This window comes from Erpetoichthys calabaricus, chromosome 7, assembly GCF_900747795.2.
Source record: "Erpetoichthys calabaricus chromosome 7, fErpCal1.3, whole genome shotgun sequence".
Lineage (NCBI taxonomy): Eukaryota > Metazoa > Chordata > Cladistia > Polypteriformes > Polypteridae > Erpetoichthys > Erpetoichthys calabaricus.
In genome coordinates, this window is record NC_041400.2 from 154378012 (window position 1) to 154398275 (window position 20264).

Below are 20264 nucleotides of genomic sequence, written 5' to 3' on the forward strand. Positions count from 1 at the left end.
CAGATTTGCACAGAAACACAGGAGGTTGTAGAGAGACAGGAACTTTATTCAAACACTGCAAACAAACATATGTCTCTTTTTCAAAAGTTTAAACTGTGCTCCATGACAAGACAGAGATGACAGTTCTGTCTCACAATTAAAAGAATGCAAACATATCTTCCTCTTCAAAGGAGTGTGTGTCAGGAGCAGATAATGTCAGAGAGAGAGTGAGAGAGAGAGAAAAAAGCAAACAATCAAAAACCAGTAGGTGCTGTTTGACTTTTAAGTATGCGAAGCACTGCAGGATAAAGCAGCTGCAAGGAAGGGAGCAATTGTGAAGGTAGTCTTTCAGCATTTTTTAGAGGAGTGAGAACAGCCCCTCTGCTCACACCCCCTCCGTCAGGAACAGAGAATGTCAGAGAGAGACAGAGAAAAACAAACAATCAAAAATCAATACTTGCCATTTGAGCTTTTAAGTATGCGAAGCACCATGCGGGAAGCATGTCGCTTGACAAAGCAGCTGCACGGAAGGGAGCAATGTGAAGATAATCTTTCAGCATTTTTAGACGAGCGTCCGTATCGTCTAGGGGTGCGAACAGCACCCCTGCTCACACCCCCTCCGTCAGGAACAGAGAATGTCAGAGCAAGAGAGAGAGAGAAAAGCAAGCAATCAAAAATCAATACATGCTGTTTGATCTTTTAAGTATGCGAAGCACCGTGCGGGAAGCATATCGCTTGACAAAGCAGCCACATGTAAGCCCAGCAAGGAAGGGAGCAATGTGAAGGTAATCTTTCAGCATTTTTTGAGGAGCGGCTGTATCCTCTAGGGGTGCGAACAGCCCCCGTGCTCACAATATATTTGAGGAGTTTTATTTAATACGTAATACGCGCTCTGGTTGGGTAGCTTCTCAGCCATCTGCCAATAGCATCCCTTGTATGAAATCAACTGGGCAAACCAACTGAGGAAGCATGTACCAGAAATTAAAAGACCCATTGTCCGCAGAAATCCGCAAACCAGCAAAAAATCAGCGATATATATTTAATTATGCTTACATGTAAAATCCGCAATAGAGTGAAGCCGCGAAAGTCGAAGCGCGATATAGAGAGGGATTGCTGTATATCTACATATTGTCAGAAATAACATTTCTCATACTTTGGTCTGGTGTGGCAGACTGAAGAGTGCAGATTTTGAACCATCTTGTGTGAAATGAGAAAATTGGTATATGGAAATTAATTATAGAATCCTTGTGATTATTTCCAAATACATTTTGCCTAATTTAATTTTATTAAATTTACCTCATAGTTCCATAGACAATCAGATGGTATCTGCTGTACTTCTATAGAAGCAGGCTCAAAGACAGATTACATAGTCAGATGCAATTTATGTGAACTGAACATGAAAAGCAACGTGAAATAGAATATTAAGTTTACTATTAATATAAAATGCAATGTCTGTCTTTCAAAAGTTTATTTTCCTAACTAAGCCACTTAAACAGCCTTTTCTGGGATTGGGTGTATTGGATGAGGAGGCATCAAATTTGCCTTGTGAACAGAATCTTGCAAGAGATGAAATCAACATGTAGTCAGTGCTTCTCAATGTTCCTGCTTTCAGAAATAACACTTGAAATAATCATTTTTGTGGATTAGGCTTAGATGAAAGAGTGTAACATAAAGGTTTGTACAGTTTTTGGTATTAATTAATGATTGTTATTATTGTTATTAATTAACTTTGTGTTTTGATTTGTAATTTAGAACTGCTCATTAATACATACTTATTTTAACCTCCCTTGGAATATGAGATCAATGTTAATATTGGCTGAAGTTAGAAAGCCTTCGATTTTAAACAGCTAATAATGTCTGATGAATCAATTAAACAAATCAATCAAATCGGCCTGTTTGAGATCATTTAAATGCATGATAAAAAGTAATAATTGTACAGTAGTAAGACCCTATAAATGTTATCTTTAAAGTTAAAAAAAAAAAATTAACTAAATGTTAATGAGAAGTATGATACATTTGAATGACACAGTAGGTTAAAGTCTGTAGTATATGAAAAGCACAGAAAACTCATAAAATAAAGGAAACAAAGTAGTTGACATTATAAAATATAAAAAAGAAAAAATAGTTTAGGTGAAATTTGGACATTTTTCTAAGAGACATTGTTATTCTGTGGAAAGAGCTCCAGAATAAAGGAGCCAAAAGCACATGCCCTTTTCACAGTAAAATGTTAAAAAAAAATTAGCTGCTTCATTAAATGGCACTTTTAAATATTTAACTTTTTCCCCTGCTTATCTAGGCTCTTGGCCTTTTAGATAAATCCTTTTGCAAGCAGGTTAAGAGCTCATAAGATTGGGCTAAACAAGTGTTAATGAGTACAGAAAAGAGGCGCTTATGTTCTTGGGAAGGACTTGGCTTTAGAATTGTTATTGATTTAAGAGGATTGTCATCTTGTAGTATATATAAGACAAAGTGTTGTATAATTTACATGTAGTGAAACTGATTTGATTTTATGTTTCACCCTAGAAGTACTGTATCTTCTGTAAAATTTTAAAACGTTGCATTATATACAGCTCCCAGTGAGACCATTGTTTATCACAGACGTCTTTTTTTTTAGCCCCAGTGATTTAACACAAAAGTAAATAAGTCCTTAATGCATTGAATGACTCCCCCAAGAGGCATTTTTCTTTTTTGTTTGCTTGTCTACTTGCATGATAAGTAGTGATCAAAAATAATCTAGCAAAGCTATAGTACCAGGAGTACTAAACCAAATGCTAAATGTATATTGCATGTGAATTGTTTTGTTTAGTTTTGATGATTCTGTAACAACTAGAATGAAATATATTCATTGCACATATTTCCTAGTAGCGTGGTTGAAAATACTATAGGAACCTGTGTCCTTCACCTTCATATCTACATTTGATATTTTTGGAGATGTTAGGTAAATAGGAGTTGACTTGGTTTGTTTCGTTTGATATCTTGCCCTCTTAAAACGTTTCTTGCATACTTATTACATCCATTTTCCAACCCGCTGAATCCGAACACAGGGTCATGGTGGCAAAGTTTATTTCTTTCACTACTGTTGCATACATTTATTTACCCAGGAAACTTGCATTGTTAAATGATGCTGTATTTATAAAGTAGAAAAAAAACAATAAAGACCATGCAGCTCCCCAAACAGCATACGAGGGCACTAGAACAAACTTGAAGTAAAATTCTTAATTATAATTCTTATTATACTCACTTTGAAGTGGAAAAGGATGCTTTATTATGAAACCTTCCTTCCACGCTTTAAAATTATGTTTATGAAAACAGAACAAAGTTGGGGATAATTGTTTTTTATGCACAAATTATTGGTGTATGCTTTCTATGGGCAGGGTATGTGTTTTCCTCCCTATTCGTGTTGAATATCAAGGGTTGAGTTTTCATGTAGACAACATCCTGTGCAACTGATGCTACAAAACCAACTAGATGAAGATGGTATGATCAATTATCCAGATTTCACATGCTTGTCAGTAGTGTATAAGCACAACTTTCCCTTCAGTTAAATTGAGTTGTGCATACCTGGGATATGAGAAAGTGGAGCATCTACAGTATCCCCTAACAGTAATCTTGATACTTTGAAAGTCTGACTGTTAGGTATCAGCACTACACAATTTACCACAGCAGCTAACAAAATCAATAAGCAGGCCTGCTCTAATCAAAGATGTTCATTTGGTTCAATTTTGTACACTTTTTCATTTCCAAAAATTTCTGTTTTCGAATTACAAAAGTATTCAATCCCCTTGAAACTCATCAGACTTTTGTGCATGACAAAAGATTTGTATACATAGTTAATTTAAAAATGCTGATTGGTTAAATGTTATGCTGTAACAATACATTTCCAAAGTCACAATAAACAATTTTCTGTACATATTTAATTGAAGAAGAAAAACTCAAAAGTTACTGTTTAGGACTAGTGCAAGGAATGTATCAGCACCCCAAGCTCTCAGACACATTTGCACCACAACAGTCCCAGTTCAATGTGTTTAAATATAAATAATACTGTCCACACAACTCAGCAATACAGCACAATTCTTTCTTTTCTTTTTCCACAGCTGAACTTTCTCCTTCACATTCAGCTCCAGCTCCTCCTGATTTGAGTGAAGGGGTTGCTTTTAACCCCAAATTTCTGGTGCTTAATCACAATTTTATACAATTGTGTGCTTCCAACTTTATGGCAACAGTTTGATGAAGACCCTTTTCTATTTTAGCATGGCAGTGTCCCTGTGCACATATCCAGGTCCATATAGACATGGTTTGTTGAGTTTGGTGTGGAGCAACTCTATTTGCCTACACAGAGCCTCAATCTCAATCCTACTGAACACCTTTGGCATAAATGTAATCCTGATAGCAAGCAAGGTTTTCTCGTTCAACAACCTGGCCACACAAATGCTCTTTGGCAGAACGGTCACAAATTCCCATAAACACACTCCAAAATCTTGTGGAAGGCCTTCTCAGAAGAGTGGAGGCTGTTAGAGCCACAAAGGAGGTCCAACTCCATATTAATTTTCATGGTTTTGAAATGAAATGTCCAACAAGCTCATAAAGGTGTGATGGTCAGGTGTTCTCAAAGTTATGGCCATATTAGTGTATGTGTAGTAATTTTTATCATAGTATCAGCCAGCCAAAGACAAAGACTACTCATATGTCTTGATGATACAGCTGTATAAAGATTTAGATTTTAGATTATTGTAGATTAATATTTTTTATATGCGACTGTGATGGGTGCTTTCCTTTTGACAGTGTTCACAGAGCATATTAAATAAAAATGAAAAAAAAAACTTTAAAATTTTAGTAATCATTAACAAACTTGTAGTTGTTACAACTTTCGGAGGAATTATCTTTTATTGCCTAGCTATGCCCTTGACAACACCTCTAATTTCTGTTTGCTCAATTATTATACTGTCACGTACAGGTGCAGATGGCAGAGAACAAAGATGATTGATTATCTTTAAACATTTCCAGTTTATGATTAGCTTTTTGCTCATTTTGAAATAAATGCTGTTAATTTACTATTCTAGATTAACTGTAACAGTGTACATTTTAGTAAAAAATGTCATTTGATCCAAGGAATTGAAAACTTCCACATCTGATTAAGAAACTTATCCCCATTGATAATACCATGACCTTTGAATCTTGCAACCTTTGCCCTAATCCAGTCTTCCTTATAGCACTGAACAACTCTACTGCTCCATCTCTAATATTGAAATATGTGTATTGATTACTACTTGTTTCTACTGTTGAAATTCTCTTGTCAGTAGGCTTCCTAGAAAGCAAGAGATTATAGCTGCCAGAGGTTTAACTTGCACTATGGTAATGACTTCATCAGCATCTCAGCTGCTTGGCTTTGTCTTGGAAAAATCTGGTTCTTGATTACAAAAGAATTTTGTTTCAATGCCTCAGAGTACATCTTATTCCTTTTTATCCTATTTGTGAATATTTTTTACACCTCAGTTTTTTGTAATGCTTTCTATTTTATCTAATGCAAAGCTCAAGGAATGAATGCTCATTTATCTTTTTTGCAACATAATTTTCTGTACATCTGTCCATGGTACTTTATTGTTCATGATTTTCAATCCAACACACATCTTTTCTGTGTTGCATTTAGTTTTATTATTTAATTCTTTATAAGTCCCCTTTCATACTCAAATTCTTTGGTTCTACAGTTTCATATGTTACTTTATTTGTATCTTATTTTAACTAGATACCTGGTTTTGAACATGTTCCTGCTTGGGTTTCAGCATCTGACATTAATTCATGGTGTATTTGACTGAAGTTTTTAATGCATTTTGTTGTTCAGTGTTTGTTTGTGTTGTGTTTCTGCGGGCATTGCCTTGTTATGGTGCTCATGGTGAAAGTCGCAGTATATAGTAAAATTTTATTGTAATTTAGCCATCTTTATTGTATAATGACAGGTTGTGTGCATTCTTTGAAAAATCTTGAATTATGCTCTTGAAAGTTGTTGTTCATAGCCAAAATGTGTGCTGTCTGGTCTCCTGGTAATGCTGAATTGTTCCAGTATGAGTAATAGTGTGTCCTATGTGCGTCTATGGTAATCATTTACCATTCCACTCAGAAATTATTCTTGCCTTGCATCCATTGCTAAAGTCTTTGTTTTTGTGTAATACACAAGAAAAAATAATTTATTTCAAGAGTGGAATTTTTCCACTTAATGAAGAAATTATACACGAAAAAGCAGCATAGAAGCATTGTGACCGGAAAGCATGTTTTTTTTTTTCTCTGGATTACTTGAAATTTTTGGGCATATTATCAGTCAAGTCAGTACATCACACTGTAATTTCTACTGAGAACAATACAACAAATGTTACACAGGTACATTTTCCACCTGGAGCCAGAAGCAGGCTAATTAATTGGCTTTTGTGAAACTACACAGTAATGATTTGAACCTGTAGCCTCATTTAAAGTATTAAATTATATTTGTTTTGATGATTGTTCTCTTTTCTTTATGGATTTCTAGTTATCTTTATCAGAATAAATGAGCATTTTGTATTGGAGAATCATTTTGCATATGCAGGTTTGTGTGTATGACTGTGTATGTCCTATTATAGGAATAGCTTCTGTACAGGCGGATTATGTCAATTTTTTCAGAGCCAGTTTCTTGTGAAGGTGCATATTTTGTTAACATAAAAGTGTAGGCCAACTAACGTTTAAACTGTTTTCTTTTGACAGTATGGTTGTTTATTTACTTTTTTACCCATCCATCTACACTGTACAACCATGGATGCCCCTCCAAATTATTGATCTGACTCCATTATTAACAGGCACATACAATGAAGTCACAATATTTTTTAATGTTTCCCCCATTGAAAAAATATTGGCAATAGAATGAGTTATACTGAAGACTTCAGAGATGTTAAACTTGGCACTGTCCTAGGATTTCACCTTTGTGATAAGTCAGTACGTGAAGTTTCTGCTCTGCTAGATGTGCCCCAGTCAACTGTAAGTGCTGTAATTGTGAAATGGAAATGTCTAGGAGCAACAACTACTCAGGCACAAAGTGGTAAATCTCAGACTCCCAGAGTGTGGCTGCCGAGTGCTGAAGTGCACATAGCACATAAAATTGGCCTCTGTTGCATCATTCACAACAGAGTTGCAAACTGCCTCTGGAAGTAACATCAGCACAAAAACTCTGCGTCTGGAATGTCATGAAATGGGTTTCCATCTCTGAAAAGCTGCACACAAGCCTAAGATCACTGTGCAGCACCTAGTGTCAACTGGAGTGGTGTAAAGTATGCCGACATTGAACTATATAGCAATGGAAACGTGTTTTCGAGAGTATTGAGTTACGCTTAACTATCTGACATTATTATGGACAAATCTTGGTTTGGCATATGCCAGCAGATCGTTACCTTCCTGACTGTGTAGTGCCTCCTGTAAAGCTGGATGGAGGAGAAATAATGATCTGAGACTATTTTTCAGGATTTGGGCTAGGCCCCTTGGTTCTAGTGAAGGGAACTGTTAATGCTACAACAGTCTTTTTAAACAATTATTTACTTCCAACTTTGTGGCGATAGTTTGGGGAAGGTCCTTTTTTTGTTCCAGTATAACTATGCTCTTGTGTACAAACCCAGCTCCATAAAGGTGTGGAGTAACTTGTGTGGCCTGCACAGAGCCCAGACCTCAACCCTATTAAACACTTTTGGGATGAATCAGAATGCCATCTGTGAGCCAGGTCTTCTTGTTCAAAATTAGTACCTGACCTCATAAATGATCTTTGGCAGAATGGGTAAAAATTCACACAGACACACTCCAAAATCTTGTGGAAGACCTTCTTAGAAGAGTGGAGGATGTTAGAGCTGCAAAGTAGGGCCGACTCCATATTAATACCCATGGCTTTGGAATTCGATGGGATACCCAACAAGTACATATAGGTATGATGGTCAGGTTTACACAAAAATTTTGCCAGTGTAGTGTAGCGTAGGGTCATAGGAGGCAGAGCCATTTCATGACATCATCAGGCATGAAGTAGGAATCAAACCTAAAGAGGGCACCAGCCCAACATGAAGCACAGTTACACAGATGCTTTCATACAAATTAACTCATTGTAGACTTATTCACCAGTTAATCTAACACACGGTTTTTGGGATGTGGGCAAAAAACTAGATTATCTGTAGAAAAAGGCGGATTTGAACCACGTTTAGTGTAACTTCAAAACATGAAAATTGCTACATCATTGGTAACACATGTACTGTATCTCTGAATCTGTAGCATGTTCAGCTGCAACAGGTTAATTTTTACCTTCCAAGATTTAAACAGAACTATACACTAATCTTTTTCTTAACATGGCAATAAATACAGGTATTCACTGAGATCCACTGAGGTTTTGAGTTGTGAGTTTCTGCATTTGCTTTTCACTTAGTACTTTTTAGAATAGTAAGCCTGTTTCTTCACAGTTAGGAGAGTCAATGTGGCATTGTCTGTTCCACTAACTTAGGGTTATGTCAGGCATGTTATTCTGTTTTGGGTGCATTGTAGCCCAATTCAGCTATGTAAACTGTAGTATGCTATTTTTGTTTGGGCACAGACACTGCACAGTGTTATTCTCATTTAGACAATGCACCAACTTCTGACCTCTCTAGTCCTTCATCTTGCAATGGAAAGGAAAGAGGGAGAAGTAGTAGGTGGTCAAGAAATGGAGTTTGAAAAGGATGTTCCAGAAACCCCAAATATCAAATGCCATGAACTTGCCACTTCTTGTTGAAAACGTTTACTGGTAATCGGAATGATTCCTGTCATGCACTTGTTGTTTTTTACAGTATAAGTTGCAACTTGTTTGTGACCCTTAAAGGGATATTGCAGTAAAAAACAGAAAAAAATGTGTGTCCTTCAACAATTGTGTGGACTTTTTCTTAATAATGAGTCAGTCCAGTAATCTGGCACAAATGGTATTTAATAGTGGTTTTACATGCGTTGATTTTGTTCGTGTTTATAATATGGTTACATTTTAAAGATTTTCAAAATAGTTTTGTAATTTATTTTTGGAAATGTGGTAGACACACATGCTTATTATTAGTGTCATGTTGGTTTGCTCTTTTTTTCCCCATGAGTATTTTATTTTGAAAAATTTTAAGATATTTTACATGAGCAAACTAAATCATCACTTACTTGGAGACTCTTTTAAACAGAAAAATGGTAATGCCCATAGCTGATTTGACAATATGAAGACTGCTTCTTTTTTTCTCTCATAAATGTGATGTTACTTAGTTCATAGCTGCTGAGAAGTGTTTTGGCATGTACAGTATAATGCTTTTTTTATTTATATCATGCCATTAATAGTGGGTGCACTACTTACCAATGTTTTGTCCTCTTGTGTTTCAGGTGGATTTTCTATTGTGTTCCTTGCTCGGACCCATAGTGGAGTACGCTGTGCTTTAAAACGAATGTATGTCAACAGTATACCTGATGTTAATATCTGCAAGCGGGAGATAACAATTATGGTAAGCAGTCTTGATGAGATGTATTTCTGAATGCTAAAATATCTTAATTTGACCATATTTTCCTTTCCATTTGCTGACTATGAGATGATAATTTTACAGGTTTTTGGATTTAGGAATTATGAAATGTAAGGAGTATAATTGAATTTAAAGTGTAGATTAAAATGAAAAAATAAAATAGTTCACTGAATTAATAGTATGAATGAAAAGATAAAAGAATTTTTGAATGGACATAAAAATTATAATAATTTTATATATAGTAATATATTCTTGCTTAGTACACCTTACATAAAAGGATAAGTATACCTCAATATTCTTTGGTTATCTGCTACCTTAGCCAATTGGGTTCCCATTATTCACATATTAGCCAACTCTACTGCTATCAACATGAAGATTAAATTCTTTGTTTTTGTTTTATGTTCTTTATTGAATATAAACTTAGTACTGTACTGTAACAAGCTTACAACTATAAGTATACAGTAATCCCTCCTCCATCACGGGGGTTGCGTTCCAGAGCCACCCGCGAAATAAGAAAATCCGCAAAGTGGAAACCATATGTTTATATGGTTATTTTTATATTGTCATGCTTGGGTCACAGATTTGCGCAGAAACACAGGTGGTTGTAGAGAGACAGGAACGTTATTCAAACACTGCAAACAAACATTTGTCTCTTTTTCAAAAGTTTAAACTGTGCTCCATGACAAGACAGAGATGACAGTTCTGTCTCACAATTAAAAGAATGCAAACATATCTCTTCAAAGGAGTGCGTGTCAGGAGCACTGAATGTCAGAAAGTGAGAGAAAACCAAACAAATCAATAGGGCTGTTTGGCTTTTAAGTATGCGAAGCACCGCTGGTACAAAGCTGTTGAAGGCGGCAGCTCACACCCCCTCCGTCAGGAGCAGGGAGAGAGAGAGAGAGAGACAGAGGAAAACAAACAGTGAAAAATCAATACGTGCCCTTTGAGCTTTTAAGTATGCGAAGCACCGTGCAGCATGTCGCTTCAGGAAGCAGCTGCACACAGAAGGTAGCAACGTGAAGATAATCTTTCAGCATTTTTAGACGAGCGTCCCTATCGTCTAGGTGTGCGAACAGCCCCCCTGCTCACACCCCCTACGTCAGGATCAGAGAAAGTCAGCGCAAGAGAGAGAGAGAGAGAAACAAAAGTAAGTTGGGTAGCTTCTCAGCCATCTGCCAATAGCGTCCCTTGTATGAAATCAACTGGGCAAACCAACTGAGGAAGCATGTACCAGAAATTAAAAGACCCATTGTCCTCAGAAATCCGCGAACCAGCAAAAAATCCACGATATATATTTAAATATGCTTACATATAAAATCCGCGATAGAGTGAAGCCGCGAAAGGTGAAGCGCGATATAGCGAGGGATCACTGTAATGCAAATTCTGTTCTGGTGACTTTGGATAACTTACCACTCAACTCCTCCTGTACAATTTATGAGATTATACAAGTTTGTGCAATGTGGTCTGTTAAGAAGGTAAAATCATTTGATCCTTCGATTTCAAGGCTCCCAGTATCACTACTGTTATTTTTCCCATGGATAAAAGTAGCAGCTTGGTAGTATATGAGTGGTGCAAAGTGCCTCATCAGGATACAGAAAAGAGAAGCAAAATGGACAAGGATAATGGTTCATAATTTCTATCATACTTTTTTTTGGTACAAATGATTAACAAACAGATATGCAAATATTCAGCAGCTATACTCAGGACATTGGACTTCAATCTGGATTTAGGCAAGGAAACATGGACTTCTCCCTTGTAGTACACGCATAGCTAGCACTGCTGCATAGATATCAGTGTCTGATAAGCATGTATGGAGGCTCCTTTCTCTACACAATATTGTTCCTGTCAACTCATCTGATTCATTAACACAAGTCCTTCAATACAGAGATACCTCTGTAATTATCAGATTATTTCCTTGCAAACTTAGAGTTAGTCATTAGATAATTTATGTAAAAATTGTTGAACATTCTTAACAAGTCCACCTAGAGACTAATAGGACACCAACACTAGGTTTTCCCCAGAATGATGCTGAATGAAGCATTTCATAAATTAAAAGGTCACTGTTTATTCTCTCAATTGTGTATGTGTACAGTGGTAGGCCTACGCTTGTTTATATATATTAATGTGTATTAATGCATTTTGTTACACAGTAAATGGATAACCAAATACCCTTTTTTTTCTTTTTGTACCTCAATGAAGTATACTTTGTTTGTTTATAGAAGCCTGTATGAAGACCAATATAGTTTTATTTTTTTTTTCTTGATTTTTATATTTTCATATGAAATAGTGGCCATTTTTGAGATGTGTTCATCCCCAGTTGTTTTATTGTATCTAACGGTACTGCTTACTAGTGAAGATATTTAATAATATGCAAAGTCCCTATGTTTGTTTGTCTGTTGTGATTAAATCTTAATTGCTTCTTCATATTATTAATTACATAGACTGCATTTGCTATTTATTTATATTTTGTTTTTTGTTCTTTTTAGTTCTGTGTAATTGTTCTTAATTGGCTGAAGTAGAAAGGCTGCACTTAATTGCAACGCAGACTTAAACATAACTAGGTCAATCTATTGTTGTCAGTTCCTGTGCAATAAAAGCATGTTTTTTAGTATGTGAGTGTAGAAATGGGAATCTCTCACAGATTTCTTCTTGAATATGATGGTGCAAATTCTTAACAGGAGGAACACCATAAAAGCAAATTAAAAAACTGAATAAGATGCATAGTATATTTTCCTCAATGACTGGTTTTAATAAATTATACTTATAATGTGTCTTTCTAAAGCATAAAACAAAATCAAAATGAACATTATTTTAATAGTAGATAGCATCAGTCAAATGCGTAACATACTTAAACATGAGAAATAATAAATTAAGTTAAATTGAAATTGAAACCATGAATTCCACATGTGCATGTAGCAATACATTGTGTCCAGCAGGGACTGATCTGCACCTCGAAAGGACCAGTTTAATTGCTGGGGAAAAGCACTGTGATCTCCTTTCGGTTTTGTGTGAAAAATTTGTTTTCTTGAATTCATTCAAGTATTTTTGCTTCATACCATTTTTGAGGCTTAGTGCTCATTTGCGTGAATTTGGGAAAGGTTGAGGTTTCTATTTTCCGTGTAAGTGTTAGACATTAAACTTGATTAACATGGTGCATCTAATATTGGTCATCCACAATAGCTGCTATACTGTACAGTACTGTCTTTGTTAGGAATGGTTGGGTACACACGTTTTTGGCCCCACCTATCTCAGTTGCTTAGCAACTGCAGTAGTCACATGATGGAGTGGTAGGGTACATAAAAAGAGGCATCTTAGAAATCACTACCAAACTTATCTGTGCAAAAGCCTTTATCTGATGCTGTTAGTAAGGTTAAGTGTTTTAATGATTTTACTTTGTTGTTTTTGTAAATTATTTGGCCTAATATTTTTAAATTAATATTTTTATTTTTTGAGCTGCTCTTGATATTAAATTTTGCATTTTACACTTAACCGTTTTTTGAATTTGGCCTCCTAAATTTTGTGTTTATTGTGTGACCTTTTGCCTATTTTTCTATTTGCTTATTGGATTATGGAGTTTTCCAAATAGATATTTTTTACCCTGATTCATCACTTCTTCACCCTGATCTGCAGTATACTTTTTTGTGCAAATGATCACTTGTGCTTTCTGGAATAGGGCATCACACAGCCTTAATATATTTTGTTGGTACTGGATTGTTTCAGTTGGGCTTTTTAGCTGTATTTGTTTTCGCACCCATTTTATAAATTGTTTAGCCTTGTTACTAAATGGATTTGTTTGTATTTAATAACACGAGTGACTATGTGAACAGAACTGCTTTTAAAACAATACAAAAAACTTTTTAAAGAACACTAAAAATACATACATGTATTCATGCTATTCATCAAATGAGAGCATGCGGACTCCACACAGGCAGTGGTCGAACCACCTTATGTAACCACTACGCCACTTTGCAGCTCCATGCATAATATATTTGTTCAGTTTGTGGCATTATGTAAACACCACTACAACCAGAATTCTGGCTGATTGCTTGACTTTTCAGGTTAAATATACATTTTTGGAAGCAATCAATATATGCCTGTTTGAGTAATGTATTACTTAGTAAATAAAATGCTGTGAATTATTTTTTTTTTTAAATAGAACAGGCATACAAGAAAAAAAAAGTAGATCTGATATAAGCACTTTGAAAGGGTTACATTTAATGTAAAATGTTGTGATGTTCGGAAACTTTGTCTTCTCTTTACAAAGAAAGGATTGTTCTTCTGTGGTTTTCAACAAGGCAGGATAGCACCACTTCAGAAACAAGGTGGAATGTTACTTAGATAAGTACCCAGTCATTGAAGTGTGTCAGTTTTTGGAGTTCTTCAAATTAGCAACTGGCTAAGTTCTTCTTCTAGACAGCTGCTTTCAGAGCTATACCAGCTGACTTCCGATTTGTACAAGATTGAAAATAAAAGTGGAGCTAGCCAAGACTTCATTCGGCCTCCAGCTGCTCCCTTGGTTGCTGTGGAGCTCTACTTTTAAGCCAGCTGAAAAGAGTGAGCCTTTTAAAGTACTTTTCTTTGAGAGAAGTTGGCATTCTGAACCTGCACACAAAATATCAGCAGTATATCCTTCAGCCATTTAGTAAGAGCCCACTCCACCTTGCTATATGTTTCCTTAACTAATATTTATTTATAACACGATTTGTGTTGATTATTGTTTTTACAGCAAAAAAGATGACATTTCATGAAGGAATGTAGACTTCTGATACACACTGAAATTAATTACCCAAAATTTAAAGGTCTACCTAGCCCTTCATTTTCAGAACTTGTTTTGTTCAGTGGTGAATTGCCAGGATCAGCACCTAGTGAAAAAGTTTTGTTATGTAATTTCATGCTTGTCTTCTGTATAAATATAACATACTATTTGAAATAATACACTTTGAAATAGTTTATGCTCTTGAAACCCTTTTTTGAGGCACACCTATAGTAACTACCGAATAATAAAAGTCTTAACTTGTTAATTTGGTACAGGTTTTTAGAGTAAAAGAAAATCATCGTAACTTGGAGTATTTTTTCATAGTATGTCCATAATGTAAACTGTAGGTGTGATAGGTAGTGCTGGGAGGTATACCGGTTCATACCAAAAACCGTTTATTTTTTTAATGATATCGATTTTTCTTATACCGCAATACCAGTTTAAATAGCCTAAACAACGTTCAGAATGTGGTGCAATGGGAAACTGTTTAAGGGGGGACTTTTTTCACTGCTACACCGCTAAACACGCATGCAATGGAGTACATGCGTTAATGGAGGTATTGAGCGGTGAAAATTGACAGAGAACATTCCGAAACTGAAGCTGTAGCAGACGATAAAGTTGAACATGATGACACAGAAGAACTTTTGCCGAAAAAAGGAGCCATGTCTGTTGTCTGGAGATTTTGGTTTTAAAAGGTCGGATGTGGACCAAACAACTATTTACTGCAAATGCTGTTGAGCTAAAGTTGTCACTGGAGGCGGTAACACGAGCAATTTGCTGCACCACCTTAGCCGCAAACATGCTTTGGAGTACCATGAATGTATGGAACTAAGATTGGCACCCTCCACGTCCTCAGGTAAAACTGAAAAAGCTAGAGGACACTCGAGTCAGACTTCCTTGTAGATGCATTTGCTAGAGGACTGCCTACGACAAAAAAAGCAAGCGATGGATCAACAAAATCAACACCATTACAATCCATATAGCTAACATGTCAGTGGACAGAGATTGTTAACATTAGCAGAAAGTGTAGTTAGTTTACAAAAATATTTACTCTCTATTCCTTTTCTAAGACATGTTCAGTGCAGTAAAACTTTTGACAAGCACCTCTGAATATTTTACTAAGTCTAAATGCCTCTTTGGATGGTTGAAAATATGTTGTCAAAATTATAGTTTTAAGTTCTTTGCAAAATTTGTTCAATAAAAATGGTTCTATATTTTGACTGCAACTGTAATGCAAATTGATTCCTTCTCTTCATTAGTGCCACTCCCTTGAAAACTATCACTTTATGGGGTCATGCAAACCTGTATTAATACTTGTGTGCACATTAAAATGTTTTTTTGTACAATGTACAATTCTCATGACAGTGGAATAGGTTATTCTTAGCCAGTCTACTGCAGTAATTGCAGTGGAAAATGTGGTTAACATCCACTTGTGCATGGGGAAAAAAATACTGTTGAATACCGTGAAACTGGTATAATTTTGAAAAATATCGTGATATAAAATTTTGGTCATACCGCCCAGCCCTAGTGTTTTAGTTTGGGAAAATGGTTCAAAGGTTTTAACAGAAAATAAGCAGGCAAGAATCAGAGAGGAAAGGTCCAATACTTCAATTGTTTACTTGTTCAAATATAGTATCAGTTACATACAATATAATAGCAATATACATGCAGATATAGGAATTGTACTATTGACTCACAGTAATATATATATATATATATATATATATATGAATTATACTATTGACTTACAGTAATACAGATATATGAATTATACTATTGACTTACAGTAATATCAAAAGACCCAGAGCCATCATCCTAGACCAGTAGACTGAGGGAGCCCGCGTGTCAGTCTCGTCAGAGGATCAACTCGTGAGCCTGGTCCAATACCGGGCGGTGTGCACGTTCCCCACGGTTGAGCTTCCGAAGAAACTGAGGGCGGAACCTTCCCTTATATACTAATTGAGTGTCCTTACCCAAAATGGCTTACGTGTAAGCAGTGTATACAGAAGTGATCAGTTTCAGCACACACCCTTCCATGGGACGCAGTATTGTTTTTCTTCTACTTGGCCCTCACTGAGATGGTGCCTAGTATCAGAAGACACACAATAACAAGCGTTGCTTGCAATGAAGCCCCTCGAAGTGAAAAACAAGTACATGGCCTTGACTGTATTCCCATAACATTCTGAAACTCTTTATGAGAAGCAAGTTTTTGCACATTCTTTCGCTATCATCCCAAACATTCCAATCTTTGTAGCTGGTTTTGCACTGAAGCGACCAACCCCCCCTCTTACTCCTTTATTTCATCCCTTCTCCTGTTACAGAGAAAACCTTTTTTATTACACCTAGTGATAGGTCAGACATGATATAACTGTGAAACATGGGTTATGTTAGAATCTATAATTAGTTTAAAAGGGAAAAAGAGTAGCATTCTTTTAGATTAAAAAAAGAAACGTATCTATAGCTTATAGTGCTATTATGCACTCTGGACACCATCTATACCACTGATCTCACTCTAGTCTTGGGTTTTTTTGTCTTGCACATTGTATTAGCTGAGCAGTGAGTGAAATCAGCTCCACCTTACTGCCTTCCATACTGTGGTGGTGGCGTTTAAAACTGCTAGCCAACCTGCTAGGCTAGGCACTGTGGAACACCTTCGGCTGTTGACAGAGCAAAATAATGAAGTAATGAACCTCTTGCAATTTTACGATTGAGTGCTGCAAAAATAGCAAAAGGGTGTGAATCCTCAAAACAGACCCCATAAACCAGGCCTGGGTATGCCTTAGCCTGCCCAAATATAAGACCTCACCCTCAGGCAGCATGACCCCAAGCTCTACTGACAGGCTTTGGCATTCCTAGGTGCTAAAATGGGGAAACAGGCTTTTAAAATTCAGATTGCTTTAAATACTCCAGAATAGATGCATTTCAAGAGAAAGGGAATCCATAAAAACTTCGGGTTGAGAAACCAGTCCACAGCATGTCTACAGAAGCAATAAATCCAGAAAGTAGAAAATGAATGAAAACTTACAAAAATACAGTCTCCAAATGACAATCAGTGACTCAATTCAGGATCCATACCTCAGGTTTACAATATGTGGGTTGAGAGCAGTCCTTCAGTTCATCAGGGTGGTTCCATACTCAAAACCGAAGGTACACAGTAGAACAAGTCATTCAGTAGTAAATATTAAATAAAACAACAGTTAAAATATATTAAGTGTCATAAACACAAAAGAAGACACAGAAAAGGAACATGAACATAAACCATGGAATACACTGGTTGAAACATGACAGCTAGGGAAGTCACAAAAAAGGTGTTTTTTGTGATTGTGGTAAAAACAGCAAGTATTATACAGAAGACGTTTAAATGCTGGTACTATTCATAACATTGTTCACTAAGCTGACATAGTACAAAAAGCAAGTCCATATGACAATTCAGAAATGAAATAGAAGCAGATGCAGTGTACAATATGTTTTCATGGAGATGTTCAGCCAGGAGAATCAAAGTGAAGTGTAAAAGAACATTTTTGATATTACGCTCATACATCCACATACTGTACCATTTGCACTGCTGATGGGGGAAAAACTTACATAGCAACAGTGGAGTGAGAGCAAAGTCAGTTCTCAGCATTTATGGAAAAAGGTAGGTGCAAGATGAACTTTTCAAAAAACATTGCATCAGCAGTCCTTATGGCACAAAAAACGCTCTTCCAACCTTTCAACAAATGTCTTAATAATTATATTTATTATATTAATCAGTAATAATGTAATGAACATAGGTGTGCCTCTTATCTGTCAAAGTGCTTGTTAACACTCTTTTACTCAGAAAAATTTGATTGTAGCTATTCACCTTTTATGAACCGATATTAATACAGTTTCTCTTTCTCACTCTTTTCAATCACTCACTAGCTCACTTATTTGGTCATTCCACCATTGTCTAGTGAACACAGCACAGTCGTGTGTTTCTGCTTTTCATTGACTTGCCAGTCGGTTCTACCACATACAGACAACTCCAAAATAATATCGGCACCCTTCATGAAAAATTGCAAAAATTAATGTATTAAAGGGACCACACATGCAATGAGTGATATTTTGTGCTTAAAAAATTGGGTAAGCCTCATGATTTTATTGTCAAACAGACTTTTGGAACAGAATAAAGTTTTCCTTTAGTAAACACACATTTTCATAATAAGACAGATTTCCAAAATATCTGCACCTGCACTGGCAAGAATGACAGCACTCAGCCTCTTTCTGTAGTGTTTAATAAGGCTAGATAAGACCTATGGAGGGATTTTGGACCCCTCTTTCATACAAAACGTTTCAACTAATGGAGATTCTTGAGTTTTCTCATGTGAACTGCTGTCTTCAATTGAGACCACGGATTTTAAAATGGGTTCAAATCCAGAGGCTGAGAGGGCCATTGCAAAACCTTGATTCTGTGTTTCTGCAGCCAATTCTTTTTTGATTTTTGAAGTGTGCTTCGGATCATTGTCTTGTTCTCACAGAGGCAACCAGATTTTCTGCTAAAATGTCCTGTTATTTAATGCAATTAATTATGTCACTGACCTTTACACGAGCCCCTGGACCACTGGCAGCAAAACAGTACCCAAAGCATCAATGAGCCACCACGATATTTCACAGTGGGGATAAGGTACCCTGCTTTGTGTGCAGTTCCCTTGTTTCGCCAAACATGTGTTTGAGGTGTTACAGTCTCAAACACTGACATGTTGTTAGTCTTCACCCTTCTTTCAATAATCCACCCATGATATACACATACAGTATATTTAATTGCCCAAATGTATAATGGCTAGTAATATAGGATTTTTTTTAAATAGAGTTGGATTGTAGAAAAACACAAACAGTATGAAAAAGTAGGCTACCAACTTTAAATGTTTGATGTGATTTTTAATTTTGAAAAGATGTTTATAAGTAGAGAGACAAGGCATTCATAAAAATACAGGTGTATCAGTTTTGTATATGTTTAAAATAAATATTTGAAATAATCTAATGATAATGGAGATGTAGACTTTTGTTTGAGGAAATGTTTTATACTTGGACGCAATGTGACTGTTGACTAAGTCCCCTTTTAAATTGTTGTGTTTCATTTTAGTCTTTTTGTATTTAACTATAATTGTATCATTTGATTCTCAATATTTTTGTCATCTGTTTCATTGCAGAAAGAGCTTTCTGGTCACAAGAATATAGTGGGATATTTAGACTCTGCCATTACTACAGTTGGCGACAGTGTCTGGGAGGTGCTTATACTCATGGAGTTTTGTAAAGGTATGGTGCAACCTATTACACAAACAGTTAAGCTTGTTCTCGTTCTAACACAAGAATACTTTCCAGTTCCTTCAACATAAGAAATTACCCAGCCTGTAATATAAAATACTGTAATGAAAAATAAGAGAACTTAGTAATATTTATATTAAACAATTCAGAAAGCTCATCAGATGACTGCAAATAATGTAATCTCTGTGAATAAGGCGCTATATAAGCGTCCGACCCGGCACAGATTCACACTGAGGCACGTATAAACTGAACACAACTCTTTTCATTTTCTCTTCAGTCATGGGGCACGTCTTCCCCGTGTGCCACAGGCCCAACACAGTCCCACAAGCACTTAACACAACACAAATAAATCTTTTTTCTTCACCTGTGGGACACATGTACCCTGTGAACACAGGTATAACACAGTCCCAAAGTACCACTTTCTCAAGACAGCAATCCTTCCGTTGGCACCACCACTCCGCTCAGGCACCTCGTCCTCTTCCTCCCGATTCTGGCCCTGAGTGGTGGTTGCTGGCTTCTTTTATGGCCCTCCTGGGAGTGCTCCTGTTGCTTGCTCACCTGTTCCCAATTGCACTCCCGTGTGGGCCCAATGATTAGACCAGCTGGGCTTAACTATCTCCGTCTCGCCCCCTGGCGGCCATCCCAGGTCCCCACAGGGTTGGGAAGAACTCCATCTCCCATGAAACCCTGTGGGAAACTGAGGCATCATTAACCAGGGAAGCTGCCACCAA

General features: G+C 36.4%; 1 protein-coding gene across 3 annotated transcripts in view; it reads left to right on the forward strand.

The window, feature by feature from the left end:
* Nucleotides 1-20264, forward strand: part of bmp2k (BMP2 inducible kinase) — a 194798-nt gene that overhangs the window by 104145 nt on the left and 70389 nt on the right. For all 3 annotated transcript variants that reach the window (XM_051929548.1, XM_028805601.2, XM_028805602.2), the window contains exons 2-3: nucleotides 9358-9476; nucleotides 19419-19524. In XM_051929548.1, the coding sequence (XP_051785508.1) occupies nucleotides 9358-9476; nucleotides 19419-19524 (225 nt within the window). The remainder of the gene's footprint in view (nucleotides 1-9357; nucleotides 9477-19418; nucleotides 19525-20264) is intronic.